Here is an 18,769-nt window from a genome sequence, read left to right on the forward strand (position 1 = left end):
AGTTATCATATTTATACAACCATGCGTATTAAAGAGACCCCTTTCATATTGTTTCAATTTAATTTAATAGGCGTCTGAAAGACTTGTGATAGATTAATGCTGGCGTGTTGATTTGTACCTACTTAGACCTTGTCTTAAATAATCGATCATAGAGGACTCAGCACAGCATTGGGCTAGTCTTTCATCGATAGAGCCCATTGTAATGTTGAATAGAGCGCTGGCACAATATATTAAAATTCTATAGATGCATATAACCCATTCAGATTAATAGTTGAGATCGATCAATTATGCGATGTGTTTATGACACTTACTTACAACATCCACCAGCCGGATATAACTTATCAAGACACAAATCCATATTTAAACTCGAACGTTTATAGTCTGATTGATATAACTTAGAACAGATCACCAAAATGGCTTGTCTAAAGACAATAGCAAAGAGCTGAGTGACGTCTATTTCGTTCCTTCTAATGATTAATCCATGCTCGTGTGACCTTTGACACGCGTTTTGCGATGACGTTCACAATTTGAGCTGATTAAAGTCAAAGGTTATTTTATATATAAATTGGTAGGTTATTGAAATGACGAGACATAGAAAACAACGCATACATCTCTATATACCTATCCATCCTAAGGTGATAACTTTTGGAGGCACAGCCATTACCTACTAGGAGTACAGTAGAAGGTTTTAGAAACGGCAGCTCATTTCCATTTTTCTGACCGCCCAACAATTGGACATCGGTCCCTTTTTCACCAGTCAAATTGTTGAAACGCGCCGTACTCCCAAATTGCTTTATCGATGTGGGATAGAAGTAGTTTTCTATAGTTGGTGTTTTGGGGAGGAGGAGGTCTGGTGTAAATTTCGAGAGCTGCTTGCATTGAAGTAAAGTAGGTGCTGTCAGATATTGCCTGAAATATGGAGGCTGAACTTTTTAAAAGTCTGCTCAAACGTTGGTTTGCTTCGGAGTTGGGATACGAAGCCCTCATCTTTTAAAGAGGGGGGGGGGGGGGGGGGGGGCTGTCTTTCTTTTTTCTTTGTTTTTGTTTTGTTTTGTTTTCAATGGGTGTCACTAATCAGATAAACACGTTTTTGGTTTATTTATTTCGTTTTTTAAAAAAATGTTTTTGTTTTGAATGGATTCGACTAATCAGATAGATACATGTTTTATTTATTCATTTTGTTTGTGTTTTGAATGGATATGGCGAATCAATTTTAAAAAAAATTTGGGCGGGTAGGAAGGGGGAGGGAGGGGGTAGCTTTATTAGTTCCTTCTTTTTTCTTCTTTTATTATTATTATTATTGTTGTTATTATTATTATTATTATTATTATTATTATTATTATTATTATTATTATTATTATTATTATTATTATTATTTGGACAAACAATGAACAACTATTTATATTTTGATGTGATCAGATCAATAACCTTTGATTTTGTCACTGAATTCCGTTTTCCTTTACATGATATATTCAGCTGAGGTTTTCAGATTGTGGTGAAGTGAGTTTCGGCCTTTTCTTTTGCCTAATATAATGAACAGTAATCACCTGGCCAAATGCAACCAGTTGTGATTTTGTTGTCCCGAATAGTAAGTCAGTAGATAAGCATTTTATATTTATCAATGGAACAAGCATTCATGTGTATATTTTATCTTTGTCTTTTAAAAAAAATATTAACAGGATGAAAAAGAAATACTACTCATGGGATGAATGTCTCAATCTCAGAGAGGTCAAGGTGAGTAGATATTATATTGACAAGTTTTATTTGTACCACGTCTACCAAACACAGTTACATTATATTACACTTATAAATTATATTACACTTCTATTTTCTTGTCTTATCTCAATTAATGAAGTTTTATGCTTATCCTAAAATTTAAAAAAGGCTTAAATAATATAGATAATTTTAAAATGAAAGTATGGTGCATAGGAAAATATCCTGAACAATCCATTGAGAGAATAATTTAGTATTGCATTTGTTATTTAAAGTTGTCTCAATATTTTATGAAAAAATAAATAGTTAATGTTGTTAAAGATGATGAGGGGGAAAAAAGCAATTAGAAAATTAGTGAATACAATATAATGTGAAATGATAGTGCATGGATGCGAGTGAAACAAATTTTTTTTACTACCCTTAATTTTACCCTGGTATCTAACACTCCGTTCTTGCCAAAAATGGAAAGTCTTCAAAATATTTTGTCTGCAGATTTATCTATATCCTCATAATCACCTAATCATGGACTTATCACTTGTTTGCAAATTAAGTTCCTTTTTTCTCATTTTTCATATTTTATTTTTTGTATATATGGATATGCGCATTGTCCAAAGATTTTCGTGAAGTTAGTTTGGGTACCACTGCCATTTTCTATATTATATGACCCATGGCCTCAAAATGGTATTAGGTCGGGATACCCGAGATGTCAAAAAGTAGATTCAAAATTAAAATGGCCATGAATGAGAACTTGTACTCTATAGTAGCTCAAGAAATCATATTTATTCTCTTCTATGAAAAGTATAAATTAAATCCAAGGTTTATATTTTATACTCTGGATACAATTTTTAGTGCCGAGTCCATCCCAACACAATAGGCCGTTTTGAGGCGATGGGTCACATATATTCTACACACTACAAAAGATAGTAGATAATGATATATCCCAGACCTCTGTAGGAATGTTGGTCAAATGTTTAACTTCCACAATAAACTCGTCATAATGAAAAACTTTTACTGTAGGAATTAAATGATTTTGAATTTATTTCTCTCCAGTCATTACGCAAGTTGAATCATCCGAACATCGTCAAGTTGAAGGAAGTGGTTCGGGAAAATGATATGCTCTATTTTGTCTTTGAGTTTATGAAGGAAAATCTCTACCAGTTGATGAAAGACAGGTGATGAACATGTTTTACAAAGTTTATACGTCTTTGTATGTTTTCTCTTTTTTCTTTTCTGTCTGTTTGTCTGTCTGTCTCTCTCTCCCTCTCTCTCTCTCTCTCTCTCTCTCTCTCTCTCTCTCTCTCTCTCTCTCTCTCTCTCTCTCTCTCTCTCTTGTAGTGTAATAATTTACTTCCTGAGAGAGGTTACATTAAATAAAACAACAAGACAACACAAAAATTGTGTGTATTTATACAATTTAAATGTTGATTCCATAGAAAAAAGGAACTAATGAATCTTACATCAAAAGCGGGATGCCTGTGGATCTTCATGCTGTGGGAGAATGTGTCTAGTCGATATTCTGTCTTTATGTTTGCTATTTCATTATTTAAAAAAAAAAATGTTTCCTGCTGATCTCAATTTTTCTGACATGTGGTAGGGAGTAGAATTGAATTTTAAACATTTTTCGATGCACATAAATTTGAATAGTTATTGTTAGAGTACTTTTCAGGGTTACGAAAAGCAACATATGGTTATTTTTCTTTTTATTTTGTTCTTCAAATATATCATTTTCAATTAAAAATAAGATAATAATAAGATCAAATTTTTAATTCTTGAAATACATGTCATAAAATACAAATTATATTAGAACATCATATTTTCTTTTCTTTTCAGAGACAAAATATTCCCCGAATCAACAGTTCGAAATATCATGTACCAGGTTATACATGGGTTGTCTTTTATGCACAAACACGGTGAGTATTAAGACTTTGGATTGGTTCTTGATTACAAGATTTGTATTTCAACCATTTCTAAATGTTTAGAATACCTGACACACATTCTGGGTCGACCAGCACTTTTAATGAATTTCTTCTTTTCGCTTCCTTTTCAACATAGCTGTGTTTGAATAGTCGGCACTATTGTTAGATATGATGGAAAGTTCTTTTTTTTATTTTTTTTTTGCACTGGACTATAAATGTATTGAACAAAAAGGAATGTAGCGGTTGCATAAAAATAAGATTTAGCATTTTGGGTTCAAAGTCGTCTTCCAACAACGATTAATATAATTATAAATGGCAAAATGATATGTAAAATCAAAAGAAAAAAACAAAACAACATTAGTTTTACAGTCTATGGCTTTAGATAGCCTTGCTCACACCTGAATTGGTCATAAAAGAGCGGCTGTCTAATTTAAAAAAAAAAAAAGAGCTTTAATAGAGCGCAATATCCACTAAACGTGCTCAAAGCGCTTTACATATAGAGAGTAGCAAGCATTTGAATGTTTTGTATAACAGGTACTGGAGTGAACTGGGCTGCTTTGGTTTAAAGTATTTGAATCACTATTTAACCCCCCAACCCTTCCCCCCAAAAAAAAAGAACAAAAAAAAAAGAGTAAATATTGCGTGAACCATGGTCACTTTGAGGTAATTTTTAAAATTCATTTTAATCGAGCATTTAAGATATGTAATAATGAAAAAAAATTCGCTTTTAAACTAAGATTAGCTGTTATATTTTTAGTCATGTACAAATTTAGCAATGGCAAAACGTAATTTACTTCAAAGATAAAAATATTCAAATTTTGTAATTTAAAAAAAAAAAAAAAAGAAAGAAAGAAAGAAAAAAAAAACTCTTGAAAACAACATATGTCTAACTGATTTTTATTGGAGTCCCCTCAAGTTCAAATTTCAAATTTAAGTTTGTAGACATCAGATTTTAATACTTAATTCCAATCTTAATTATATTTCTTATGTATAATATGCACTCCTATTTGTTAATAATTGGAGGCTCTGGAGATATATCTAGAATCTTGATTTCGCTTTAAACTTGCGATCTTCTATATTTCATTAATTAAATTCTTCGCCACTACATCACTAGCTTGTTATGTTTTAATTTCTCTTTAATTTTAATTTTCATTAATTCTTATTTCTTTTCTTCTTTTTCTTTTTTTTTTTGTCTCTTCAGGATTCTTTCACAGAGATTTAAAACCAGAAAATTTATTATGCAACGGAGCAGAACAAGTAAAAATTGCCGATTTTGGTTTAGCAAGAGAGATTAGATCTAGGCCACCATACACAGATTATGTATCAACACGATGGTAAGTATACTTAATGTGAGAATAACTCCAATAAGAGAACAGGATGTGACAAGCATAATATATTATCACCTCTTAAAATTGGTAAGGAAATGTTAAATTTTATTAAATTAAAGCGTTATTATATTTTTGATAGAATTTCATTTGATCTTTTTGCATTGTTTTGGATTGTTTTTTATTTATTTATTTATTTATTTATTTATTTATTTATTTATTTATTTGTTTAGTTATATATATTTTTTTTTGACAAACATTTATTATTCCAGTTAACTTTTTAAAGCCCTCAATTATTATGGATACTTTCATACATATTTAATCAAGGTAAATTTTAAAAATCTTGAATTATGTGTATCTTCTGTTTCAATTGATCTGTTGAAAACTTGCATGGGGATTAGTCGGTTATTCCCATTATTTCATTATTAAATCTTCTTTCAATCAGGTACCGTGCACCTGAAGTGTTGCTACGCTCCACAAATTACAGCTCCCCCATTGATATATTTGCCGTGGGTTGTATCATGGCCGAGTTATACACCCTCAGACCTCTGTTTCCTGGCAGCTCTGAGATTGACCAGATATTTAAAATATGCAGTGTCATAGGTACTCCTAAAAAGGTAAGGAGGAAGAATGTCTATCATACCATGACAACATTTACCTCATGGCATTGTTCTTGGTTGTTTTTTTTTTGGTTTTTTTTTTTCATTAAACATTTTTCTTTTTGACTAGATATTTAAAATATGCAGTGTCATGGGTACTCCTAAAAAGGTAAGGAGGAAGAATGTCTATCGTACCATGACATTTACCTCATGGCATTGTTCTTGTTTTTTGTTGTTTTTTTTTCACTAAAAATATTTCTTTTTGACCATCATTATGGTTTGAACTATCAACACTGGACAGGTGTATATATATGTATCAATGTTGTTATAAAAAAATAAAGATACAAATACTGTTTCGAGTCGTTTATATGATAATTATTCTGCCAAATATTGATTTAAAACCATATCTATTTACGCATATAACAGTAGTCCTCCAGAGTCATAAGGACCACTGAGCTGGAGTTTATCCCAGTTTCTATAGCATGAAATGGACAACAGAAATTGCTTGTTTTCAACCAGACCTAGAAGTTCCAGCTACCCAATTACGGGGGTTAGAAAAAAATCTGGACTTCACCTGGGATCAATCTTGGTCCCTTTGCGTGTAAAGTGAGTGCTCTACCAACTGAGCTAACGGGACCCCCTTTTTGGCATATGTTTGATGTTTAATATATTATGATAATTCATATGATATGTTAACGATCATGGTATTCATTTATTAACGAATTGTAAGTTTGATTCTCTTGTTTGCTTTCTGACACTCATTTCAGGACCAATGGAATGAAGGTTATCAGTTGGCAGCGGCCATGAATTTCCGGTTCCACCAGTGTGTAGCAGTTCCCTTGAAGCAGATTATACCCAATGCCAGCAATGAAGGACTGCAGATCTTAAAGGATATGATGCTCTGGAATCCACAGAAAAGGCCTTCATCAGCAACGGTGAGTATTCTTTCCATTTCCACTAGTGTATAGATTATAGAATTACAAATTCGATGGCACCAAGATGTTCAGTGCTGTTTACACTTGTGATCAAGTTTTAAAAACTACAGATTTTATTGCTCAATGAAGGCTATACATGGGGTCACATGACTATAGCAAATAGTTAATCTTACAGGCCATTGTATAGGGTTTCAAAGTTTGTGTAATTGTCTAATCTTTTCATTGACCTGCAGAATACAGGCCATCATCTTTATCTTTTCAAATACCATTTGCTATGCAATTTTGACAAGACACATGGTCATAAGTTGATAATTTGGTGAAAGTAACAGTCCTTACAGATTGTTTTTGTTAAGTTCTAGGCATAGTCATAGTTGAGGCTTTCCAAGTAATTAGCAAAGATAGGGTTCATGACAAGCCTGGTTACCTAACGTGTCCAGAAAATCACTGAGATAATTAAAAATTATCATTGTTAGTAATTGTAGTTGTGGGTGTATTGGAGTGGGTGTTGAGTTAGTTCAGTTGCAACTCACTTTTGTTTGTTTTCTATTGTCTGTTTCTTTTTAAAAAAATGTTATTGTCTTTTTTTATTTTTTTTTTAAATTGTCTTTAAAAAAATTGTTTTCCTTTTTAATTACTCAATTCATTAAAAAATTACCAATATTAATTTTTTTTTTTTTTTCATTATCCTCTTCTTTTTTTCTTCAGTGTCTGCGTTACAGCTTTTTCCAAGTGGGCACAGACCTTGCCAGACCACCCCCTGTTTCCAAAACTCCCGTTAATTTGCCTTCACAAGCCTCTCCATCACAGAAACCAACCACCAAACCCCCGTCTACATATCCTGAGCCAAAAATACCTGACTTCAGTGGGAAAAATAACATGATGAACAACCAAGAAAAGAGAGACAGCTTTGGTGCTTTGCCGAACATTACAAACCAGATGAACAAACAGAATGATGGGGTGAGCACAGGGTGGAAATTATCCTCTATTGTTGTATATCTCTTTATTACTTAAATGGAATCGCTTTGTTTTAAATATTCCTATAATTTTTCATCATTTTGTGTCATGTCATAATTTATGGTACATCTGAAAATTGTTTGTTTTTGTTGGTAATTACAAACAGTTAGCGGGTGGTTGGATGGGAGCATCACCCTTGAATCATATACCTATGATGTTCGCATGGGTGTACGATCCGATAGTGATGTCGTTTCTTCTTCTCTTTACTAGCCTATCCTGCTTCTTTGGTTTGTGATTGTATTTTTGACAGGGGATATTTTTTTTCTCTGTAAATCTTCTGCCTGTTTGTTCTTGGTTATTTATAATTTAGCTTATGATATCTTTAGGTTATGATTTTGATTTACATTTGTACTATTTTTGTTGGATTGCTTGTTTTTTTGTTTCAGCGGTCTCTCATATAACCTCAATTGTGTTGGAAGAGACCTAAAGCAACAACAAACAAACAAAAACAAACAGTTAAAATTTGTTTGGAACAGTTAGGGTTTGACTAATCAGATAAATACATATTATATTTATTCATCTTTGTTTATGTTTTGAATGGTTATGGCGACTTATTTTTATTTGGGCGAGCTTTATTATTTCCTTCTTACTTTCGTTATTGTTATTGTTATTATTGTTATTATTATTATTATTATTATTATTATTATTATTATTATTATTATTATTATTATTATTATTATTATTATTATTATTATTTTATTTTTTTTATTATTATTATTATTATTATTATTATTATTATTATTATTATTATTATTGTAATTATTATAACTGTTTGGACAAACGATGAAAAACTTAATTGAAAAACAAACTTGTTAGACCGAAATTTGAGGGATTCAACAAGTTAATTTTGTTGAGACATTTTTAAATGTAAGCCAATGTGCACTTATTTGCAGGTCTGATAACCCAAATTATTATGGTCTCATTGTTGTAATGGAAATACTTTCAAACCAACACAAACGATTGCCCATTACGTTAAATCAAGCCCATAATTGCGTTCAGGTTATCAGACCTGCTAGTAAGGGCACCTAGACATAAGCATAGTAACTGGTTAGAGTTTGAAGAGTTTGCTACTGATAAATGAGAAAGGAGTGGGGGGGAGAGGGTTGGGGGTGAGGGGGGGAGGGGGGGGGGGGAAAGGAAATCAACATTTTAAATTGTTTTTAGTTCATTGATAATCAATGTTTCTGTATTTTATTGTATGTGTAACCCACGGCCTCAAATTGATATTATGTCAGAAGAAATATTTAGATACAAGGGTGGAATTTATAGTCAAAAATATAAAATGTAGGTTAAATTGACATGCCTTAGTGAGAACATGAGATGTAATTTATCAAAGGGCAAAAGACCAAAATTTCACATTTCTGATTATTATTGTTGTTTTGCTTTCACTTTCCTGTAACAGTAACAGTGTCACCTGACAAAATACCAGTTTGAGAGGATGGGCCACATGTTTTGTTTTGTTTGTTTGTTTATTTGTTTTTTTTTTTGTTTTTATTATTTTCTTTTTAATTAATCAATTCATTTAAAAAATTATTTTATTAATTATTTCTTTTTACATTATCTTCTTTTTTCTTAGTTCGGTGTCTGCGTTAAACCTTTTTCCAAGTGGGCACAGATCATATATATATATAGTGTATTTTCAATCCATGACCAACTGTTAAAGTATTTTTTATCACAGCCAAGACGACCCTGATAGCTCAGGTGATAGAGCACTATCTTTACACATAAAGAGGCTGAGATCAATCTCGGGTGAAGTCGAGATTTTTTTTTCTGACACACCCCCCCCCCCCTCCACCCCAATCCTCTCATTAGTAATTGGGTAGTTAGGTCTGTTCGATTGGTGGAAAGTACTTTAAAATAGGCTAGTATCCTATCTTAAGGATAGCAAGCAATTGCTATTGTCCGTTTCATGCTATAGAAACTGGGATAAACTCAGGCTCCATGGGCCTAATGGTTCTGAATGACAACTTTATCATGGCCAAACTCATCACTCTGAATTTTGTTTAATTTCTAATCTTCAGGATTTGTTTTCCATGACTGTCAGCAAGAAGGCCAGTGGGGGACGCAAGAGGTGGGGAGCAGGTCTCTCTGACACTTGGGATGACTGGACAGACTTTGACTTCCTGCCAAACAAGAAAAATGCTCCGGGTCCCGGGGCCAATATGGGCAATAACAACGCCTTTGGGAGGGAAAACAAAAAAGATGATGATGACTTCTTATCGTAAGTTGTTTTAGATATCTTACATAAAGTATCAATTTGAGCGGCCAAGAGAGGCATTGGGAGCTGCGATAACTCAGTTGGTAGAGCACATGCTTCACACACAAAGGGACCAAGATCGATCCCGGTTGCAGTCCAGATTTTTTCTGACCCTCCTGTCCACCTAGCAGTGAATGGGTAGCTGAGTCTGATAGATTTGGTGGAAAGTACTTTGCGATAGACTACCGTTCTATCCACAGGATAGCAAGCAATTGCTATTGTCCATTTCATGCTATAGAAACTGGGATAAACTCCGGCTCCATGGGCCTAATGGCTCTGAAGGAATACTTTAAAAAAAAAAAAAAGATAGAAAGGCATTAGTAACTTGAACAGTGAAGAGAGATATGTAAAAAATCATATGTAAATTTCTTTTATCCCTGTGCAGTTACATTACTTGTGTTTATATTTTTCCCAACAGGAGTTTAATGCCCAAGAAAGCTCAAGGTACCAAACCAACTCACAGAGTCAACTCTGGAAGATCATCAGCTAATTCGGCCAAACAACATTATCTTAGTAAATCTAGATACTTGCCAGGTGAGCAATAGCTGGTTGAAACTAGAGGCTTGTTCTATAGGTGAGGCAAAATGAGACAAAAAGCTAGGATAGGGATTGGGCACTATCCAATCTGTAGATATTGGATATTATTGGGTAAACAAAGCAAAATATTGACAATATTCAATACCCTATTTGATACTAAAATTATTTTTTTTAAATTGAGCTTTTATATATCCAATAAACGTGCTCAAAGCGCTTTACAAGGTGTCTTCAACCAAGAGCAACAACATGTAGGACGAGACATGACGCGTGTTAGGCGATATTGCATTTTTTATTCCGACAGAGATAAATGTTACCGGCTAGGTACTCATTTTACACCTGAGTATGGTGAGAGAATGTGAGTAAAGAGCCTTTTCCTAGGACTCAACTATGCGCTGAGCAAGGCTCGAACCCACCAGGAGCTTCCGATCCGAAAATATCATACCACAGGACCACATAGCCACACATACTGACGTCATACTCCACTTGATAGCAAGAATTATTCATTTTTCACATTTATAAAGAGTATTTTCACAATTTCACCATGTTCGATGCCATTTTGCACAGTACTCTTGGGTAGTCTAAATTAGGTGTCTTTCAATATTGGGAACCTGGTAAAAATTTCTGTATCAGGTTGTAACTGATAAAGTACTGATTGCCGTCCATGATTACTTAGCAAGCTTTTGTCTCGCTTTCTTTTGCCTATGACAGTGATTGTTTGATTATTTAAAAAATGTCTTTTTAATCAGATTTAAAATAAAGAAATAAAATTCCTCACCATGCCTTTGTCAAATAAATTTTACTTAAATTCAACTCCTTCATTTTTAAAAAGGTATCAACCCCAAGAATAGTGCCAGACGAGACCACACTGATGCCTTGAAGGATTGGACTATTCAGAACAGAAAAGTCTCGCCTTTGGGGCCCATCAACACCAATACCAAGATGGGTAAGATTTTATGCCGTTTTTTGTCTTGTCAGTTCGAATTTTGCTTTTGTTTTTCTTTTTTTTTTTTGGTTATTGTCACTATTCATACACTTAGAGACCATTCAATATTTGTTTTATTGTGCAGAGAGGGAGAATTAGTATTTATTTTAATTGATAGAATGCATTTCAACTTGTGATGATAAAGCCATAATATGTTTTTGATTTGTACGTTCATAAAAAGTCATTGCTACTCTGTTTTTGGCAAAAATTTTAAGTTCAATCTAATCCACTGCTAATTTTTTTTGAAGAAGAGTTTTAGCATTTTTTTTCTTTCTTGTAAGTTTTTCTTTTAAGATACCAAAAATTATTTCTCTTTGTATGATCTTTTCTAAATTCAATTCTTTTAAATGTAGGTGTTCCGTATATGGAAACCGAAATGAAATGGCTGACAATGATATGCTCAATAAGATTGCTTGAGATACAATTAATTTGAAGGAATCGCTCTCTGTCCTTTTTTTATAAATGGGAACTACATTAGCTGTTCTCCAATCCTCTGGGTCTTCACCAGTGTCGAGTGATCTCTGAAGAACCATCTTGAATTTTTAATAATGGCAAGACGAGGAAAGATTCTTTTTAAGTTTTGTTTCTTATTTATCAACAAAGTTGCATGAATGGCAATGGGTGTTGATCTCAATTCAATTCTTGTTGCTCGGTCCAAAGGAGAGATTTGAATCGATTATCCTTGCATTTGAGTGAAAGTGAATAATTCCTTGACTCAAATTTATTTCTGATGAGAATTAATCAGAAATCGTTTGAACTGTAATTGTTGTTCAGCATCAAGGCTCAGGCAATCTATCAACTGATAATACAAATTGCCTGTAGTTATTATTTTTTATTGAATTGGATGAGTGAAATCATGTCAAATAATATATTGTTGTGTCATTTCGATAATAGCCACAGTATGTTTGCATTATTTTTTTTCTGAAGATACCAACCTTTGAATCTCAATTTAGACACACAGGATCCTTTTCTTTTTCATAGAAATCATCTTCCTACACAGATTCTGAACAGCTCTAAAATTAAATACCAATAAATACCCCCTCCCCCATCCACCCAAAAAATTATAGATAAATAAATAAAAATTCAAGGTTTTTACTTTTTAAAGAACACTGGGCCAAGCTGACCTGTAGGATATATTTCATCATCATCTTCAACAACAACAACAACAACAACAACAACAACAACAACAACAACAACAACAACCACAACAATAATAATAATAATGATAATAATAATAATAATAATAATAATAATAATAATAATAATAATAATAATAATAATAATAATAATAATAATTATCACTTAAGTAACATTATGACCATAAATATGCTCAACGCTTCACAGTATCACGGAAAAATGAACCAATAGTAACTATCATTTTGGTTAATTCTACTTTTTTGCTTTCTGCAAGGATTACAGGAGTGATATGTTACAAATGTCACACACTGAATGTATAATAACAATTTTTTAAAAAATCTTATTGATGCATTTAAGGAATTGAATTGCATTTACTGCAGTTCCGATATTTTTAAAGGAAAGTTACATTTTTTTTTGTATTGGAAAAAAATAAAGTTATATTTTCTCCATGTCTTTTAAGCTTTTGCTTTACTATCCACAGGTGGTGGCAGTAACTTTGGCAGTCCAATAGGCGACACAAGCTTAGGCAGAAGAGGTGTGGTTGGCGGAGCAGGAGGCGGTTTTGGTGGAGGTGGGGGTGGTTTTGGTGGAGGCGGGGGTGGTTTTGGCGGAGGTGGTTATGGCGGAGCTGGAGGTGGTTATGGTGGAGCTGGAGGTGGTGGTGGTTTTGGCAGCGGTGGTGGATACAAACCTTCCTTCAATCAGCCTTCAAGTGGAACTGGTGGGGGTGGAGGTGGTGGATACCAACCTTCTATTGGTGGTGGAGTTGGTTGGAAGAAGGCAGCACCTTTACCAGCTGTGGGGGGAGGCAACAAGAATATTGGTGGAGGCACTAATTATGGCCCTGGTCCCAGAAGAACAGATTGGGCGTCAAAGTGAGTAGACCTTTATTACTTTTGTTATATTTTTTCAAAAAAATTGTAACTCTTCAGTTTTTAAACTGGAGTCTTCTTACATTAAAAAAAAATAATGTTGCAACTTTCTAAAAAGTGTAGCCCAAAATAGATATATGTTTTAAAGAATAAGTTTGAAACAGGGTTGAAAGTTGGCCAGAAATGTCCAGCACTGTCGGTATATAGCCACTAAATTCATGACATCGCCAGATAACAAATATCATCTCGGTAATGGCTAATTAAAAATAGCAAACAAACTGGCAGGAAAGTTAAAATATCATTTAACATTATTAATTCAACTAAATTACACATCAAGTTGGGGGGGGAGTATCGTAAATCTTTTGAAGGATTTCTCTGTTTGGAGGATTTTGATTTTAGGAAAAATCCTCCTACCCAACTTTCAACCCTGGTAGAAATTAATTGCATCTATTGGTTTGTTTGCAATAATAGGACATTCCTATGGAGATTAAGTAACGCGTTCCCACTTTCTCTAGGATAAGGGAAAAGAAAAACAACAACAATTACAATGTATACATGTGTGTTGCTTATTTTTCCAGTAAGGATTCTCCGATAACATTTATTTCTTACCACCAATCCCTGTTTTATTCTTTTCTTTTTTGTACTTTTTATTTTCATATAGAATGCAGATTAGTGGTAGTAATTTTGTATATTATGTAAGGCTCGTTTTATGTAAAATCAACTGGCAGATCAATATCTAAGTGAACTACACTTTGTATACTATGATGACTTATCTTTTATTGACAAAATAATAATCATATATTGGCAGCAACAAATCTAATTAATTATTTCTATTTTTTGTTGTAGTCAAACTTTTCTTCTGTTACGTTTTAATTTTCATGTTTTTTCATTTTTGCAAATATTCATTTGATACATTTATACTTCTTGTCCCCTCATTTTCTAGGTACCTGAAGTCCTGATTGTTCCTGTTACATGTGATACAATGTGAATGTTAGCAATAATGCTGATTTGGTTGTGACGAACTTATGCAAGATCCACGAATGATGCATTTGTTTTTTCTCATTTAATTGCTGTACTGTTAATGTAATGGATCTGATCTGTGATAAGTATTTTGCTTTCTTTCTCTCATTCCCTTTTGGATTTCTCAGCACGGCCATTAAATACTTGTCTTATCATAAATGAGAATTTGCTTCTATTTTGTTTTTTTGTAATGAAATCAATTGAATCAAGATTTTCTTTGTAGTTTGTATACCAGTGTTTGGACAAAGATTATAGCTTTACTATAAAAATTGCAAACAATCTGTAACTAAGTGTGACTGAACCTTTTGGAAAACTAATGAAAGGTCACAATTTATTATAGATCAGATCCATCCGCAGTGCTATGTTCTGTGAGATTTGTGATATTGATGTATTGTTATTATGTTGGAGTACTTAGCCAAAGTCATGTTTTTTTTAAAAAGGGTAGTTAATTCAATCATAAGTTTTGGATTTTCATTCCGCACTGCATATAAAACTTGCTTTTAATTTTGAAAGTAAGAAATTAATTAAGAAAGACATTAAAAAAAAATTGTAATTGTTGTAGTCGTACCGATTAGTTTTTTGTTTGTATTTTTTTTCTTGCTTTTTGTTTTTTAAAATAAAAATCATGACTTCCCTAGAAAATCTGTGATATTATTTTTCCTTCCCCTAGAATCAAAAGTCATGTAATTGTGTTAACTTGTTTGATAGCCCAACAGTTCAATATTACATTTGATCAACTGATTTTTTATGGTGATTTATATTTGGACAACTTTGGTGATTCCTCTTGACATCAGACATCCTGTTTGATGGATTATCTATATTCCTTCATGGAATGCTTAGGCGACATGATCTAATGATGCCATTGTGAAAGGGTGTGATTTTAATTATTTGGATAGTAACACTACCCTCAGAGGGAATGCCATTTCAGTCCCTCAGTTTTTGTGTAGACAGAGAAAACTATAAGAATGTCACAGATTGACAAGATTTGTTATTGCCAAATGTGATGGGAAAGTACACATCTAAATAACTCTTAGATCCATTAGGCTCTGATAATGGGCCTTTAGTTATATTTCTATTGGCGATTGTAAAAATTATTCATTCAGTCTTCAATTAGACAACTAAAACAGAAAGCAAACACAATCTCTCAAAACGACAGTCCCTTCATCTAATATCTCAGAGGGATAAACAAAGGAATCTAGGATTTTCGAAAACCCAATTTATTACAATGACACAAATTGTTGATGCATTGGGCTGATCTCATCTTGCTCGTCTTGGATACTGATTCATGATGCCCCTAACATGGGCTGCTGGTTTGAGCAAAACACGTCTCATTCATATAATCTAAATATATATATATATGACAACATTGCTGTGTATACTTATTTAAAAAAAGCTAACACATTTTATATTGAAAATTTGTCAAAACCTCATGAATGATTAAGTACATAAGCACTTAGCTTTTGCTTTAAAGAAAAAAATGATTTTCCTTTCATCATGTTTTCTGTCATAAAGTCTTTGTTGAGCAATTTTAATTTTTATGTCTATGCTCTTCCTCTTTACATATCCGTCCATTAAAAAATAATATTTGACAAATTTGTAATATACTATTGTTTACAATTAATTTTAAATTCTTGCATTTGATGTTGAGAATTTTAGATTTAAAGACTGCTTTGTATATAATGATGATTATTATACCGCATTTATTTTCCGTGTTTGACTGGAAACCAATATATGTCACTTCTCCTTATAAAACAAATGTATCATTCCTATCGTTACTCGATGAGTTATTTTCATTACAAATTAATATGCCTTATTCACAATCTTATATAGGAGTGTCACATTATTATTATTATTATTATTATTATTATTATTATTATTATTATTATTATTATTATTATTAATAATAATAATGATGATAATGATAACAATATTATTATCACTATCAGTGTCATTATAATTATCACCATCGTAACTTTTTTATCCTATTTACAGTGGTGAATGAATCTTGTTTTACTAGAAGTTTTTGAAATGATATCTTATCCAAATTGTGAAACTACATCGATGACTAAACACACAAACCCTGGAATTCTCGGGGTTAAAATAGTTCTCTTCTGCTACACAACAAAATGATCATAAGAGTCGTAAGCCAAGGTGCTAGTAGTAGTGATTTTCTTAAAATGCATGCTATAGTTTTAAAATTACCTGATGGGCAACACTGGTGATATAATGTGTTTGACTAGACATTAACATTTCTTTGCTATTGTTGAAAAAAATCCAATTTTTATTGACTTGTTTAAACATAATCAATTTTTATGATTTTTTAAAAATGTGCAGGTAGTTTATGATATATTATCCGAAAAGGATAAAATATACATATTAAAATAAGAGAAAAATATTGTCAACAAGCACAATCAATCCTCTGATCTTTCTAGATTTATTCTCATTTGTGAGTGACCAATAATTTGAGATAATATAAATTTGCTTTTATTTTTACATTTGTTCGATCAAGTATTTTATTCTGGCCCACTTGCCCTTTTTATACTTAAGTAATGTTTACAAAAGTGTGTGTGTGGGGGAGGGGAAAGTATTTGGGAACACATTTTCAAAAAAAAATCTCTTGTGGGTTTAGTCATTGATGTCAACATTTTTAATGGCGATGACCTGACAATTTTAAAAGTTGGATCAAATCCATGAATGCGACGGACGCACATGAAACATGATCTGCGAAATGGAGATCAGTTTCCCTGTTGCTTACTTATCATTGTTATGACATGTTTTTTGTTGGTGATTGATTTCAAATGTATAGGCTTGTTTAAATATCGCAATCAGTCAGATCAGGGTTGTTTTTTTGTTTTAAAAAAAATTTAGTTGCCAATTTGTTCGTGAATATTATGCAGGTTACTTTACTTAATTGTACACCCTCAGAAAATTAAACAAATCTGCCCTGCCAATTGAATGGAGCTTGTCATTTGGTGAAGAGTTAAAATCATTCAAAACACCATTTATGCACGAGATTTTAGACGAATCTTTCTTTCCTCGTTATTCGTAGATTGCCATTTTTCTGACTCAACTGAATCTAGGAGTTTTACAGGTCAAAGTTCACTGCTGATTGGTAGGTCATTGTCCATTTCGATAAATAGGCAAGTCCTCTATTGGGAAATTTCCACCACAGGAATGTTATTTCGGGTGTAGACAAAGCCTGCTTTTGTGCAGCAGTGAGCTGCAGTCTTTTTTTATTTTTTTTTTCTCCCTTGCAACTTTGGTGACATTGATTGGAGAATTGGTAATTTTTTTGGCAATTACTGATATGTTGATGTATCTCCACATCCAGCTGCAAGGTTTTTTGAGCTCATTTAGAATTGTTATTGTCCTTTCCAGATTTTGATAACTTCTTGGTCCACAGACTGTTTTAAATGAGTGGTGTTTTGTGAAAGAGAAATGATTCCAATGATTTTCAGCTCAAAGTCTTTGGATGTGCAATGCAATATCCACCAAAAGTATAATTTTTCTGTCTCATAGCTTTTATTACCACAACTTTAGCAATGTTGATAAGCTATTGGCTATTAATGGAGTTTGGTAGAGAACATTGACCAATAGAATTGGAGTTAAATGGTTTTAAGTAAACAAAGACAGGAATAATGAACAGACATAATGTCTCTTCATTCTTTGTGAATAAAACAATGAATGATGGATTCATTGTGTGATAGTCGATAATACATTTTGCTCATTGTCCATCAGAAAATTACATAAAAGCAGAGGATTTATACAGACAGAAACAGTTGTAGTGCTTATAAATATCAGGATTAAAATCTATTCGTGGCTGTCAAATAGTAACTGCAAGGCTCATAAACAAAAGTTGATGACTGAAATTTTATTTTTCATAGCATCGCAAAGAAACTGTGAAGTGCTTTTAAGTTTAAGTGGGACGTAGTTTAGTCCAATAAAGCAAAGTGACCTGTATATAATTGTTTGTTCTCATTACACATCCACAATTCTAGATCTCACATTTGAGGTGGGAGGGGGTTAGTTTAATTTCTCAGCAAATATTATGCAGCTTTATTAAATGAGCATTTAATGGCGTGTGCAAGAGCTTTTAATGCTTTGTTATGTATTTTCAAACCTATTGGAGATGGCTCCATGAGTCGGAAATTTTCTATTAAATTAGAGTTAATCCATATGCTTTATTATTTCATTTTCTTGCCAGCTTTTCCCTCTTATCCTTGCCTTAGGTTGTGAATGAATGCTTCCGTCCCCTCGCATTTCTTCTGACCCCCCCCCCCCCCCCCCACCCAACTCAATATTTCAAGACTGGTAGCCATGCCATGACGGTCCTTACGACGTTTTTACAACACCTCTATTGTGTTAATAGAAAGGATTTTAAAATACATATACAGTTTGTGTTGGTGTGCTTATGTGTGATATTGTATATGTATCATTTTGATTCACTGGTGCAAGCGCAAAA

The 18,769-nt window shown here is 32.8% G+C and overlaps 1 protein-coding gene across 1 annotated transcript in view; it reads left to right on the forward strand.

Annotated features, from left to right (window-relative positions):
* The window catches only part of LOC144963098 (serine/threonine-protein kinase ICK-like), a 41,047-nt gene extending 26,098 nt beyond the window's left edge, over positions 1–14,949 (forward strand). Inside the window, exons 3-14 of the mRNA XM_078896750.1 lie at positions 1,680–1,734; positions 2,764–2,885; positions 3,544–3,623; positions 4,831–4,963; positions 5,400–5,571; positions 6,321–6,488; positions 7,194–7,445; positions 9,524–9,723; positions 10,178–10,293; positions 11,126–11,239; positions 12,897–13,290; positions 14,231–14,949. Coding sequence (XP_078752876.1) covers positions 1,680–1,734; positions 2,764–2,885; positions 3,544–3,623; positions 4,831–4,963; positions 5,400–5,571; positions 6,321–6,488; positions 7,194–7,445; positions 9,524–9,723; positions 10,178–10,293; positions 11,126–11,239; positions 12,897–13,290; positions 14,231–14,246 — 1,822 coding nt within the window. The 3' untranslated portion in view covers positions 14,247–14,949. The remainder of the gene's footprint in view (positions 1–1,679; positions 1,735–2,763; positions 2,886–3,543; positions 3,624–4,830; positions 4,964–5,399; positions 5,572–6,320; positions 6,489–7,193; positions 7,446–9,523; positions 9,724–10,177; positions 10,294–11,125; positions 11,240–12,896; positions 13,291–14,230) is intronic.
* The last annotated feature ends 3,820 nt before the right edge of the window (positions 14,950–18,769 follow it).

This window comes from Berghia stephanieae, chromosome 1 (assembly GCF_034508935.2).
Source record: "Berghia stephanieae isolate SIO BIC M18660-M18661 chromosome 1, UCSD_Bste_1.3, whole genome shotgun sequence".
In the NCBI taxonomy this organism is placed as follows: domain Eukaryota; kingdom Metazoa; phylum Mollusca; class Gastropoda; order Nudibranchia; family Aeolidiidae; genus Berghia; species Berghia stephanieae.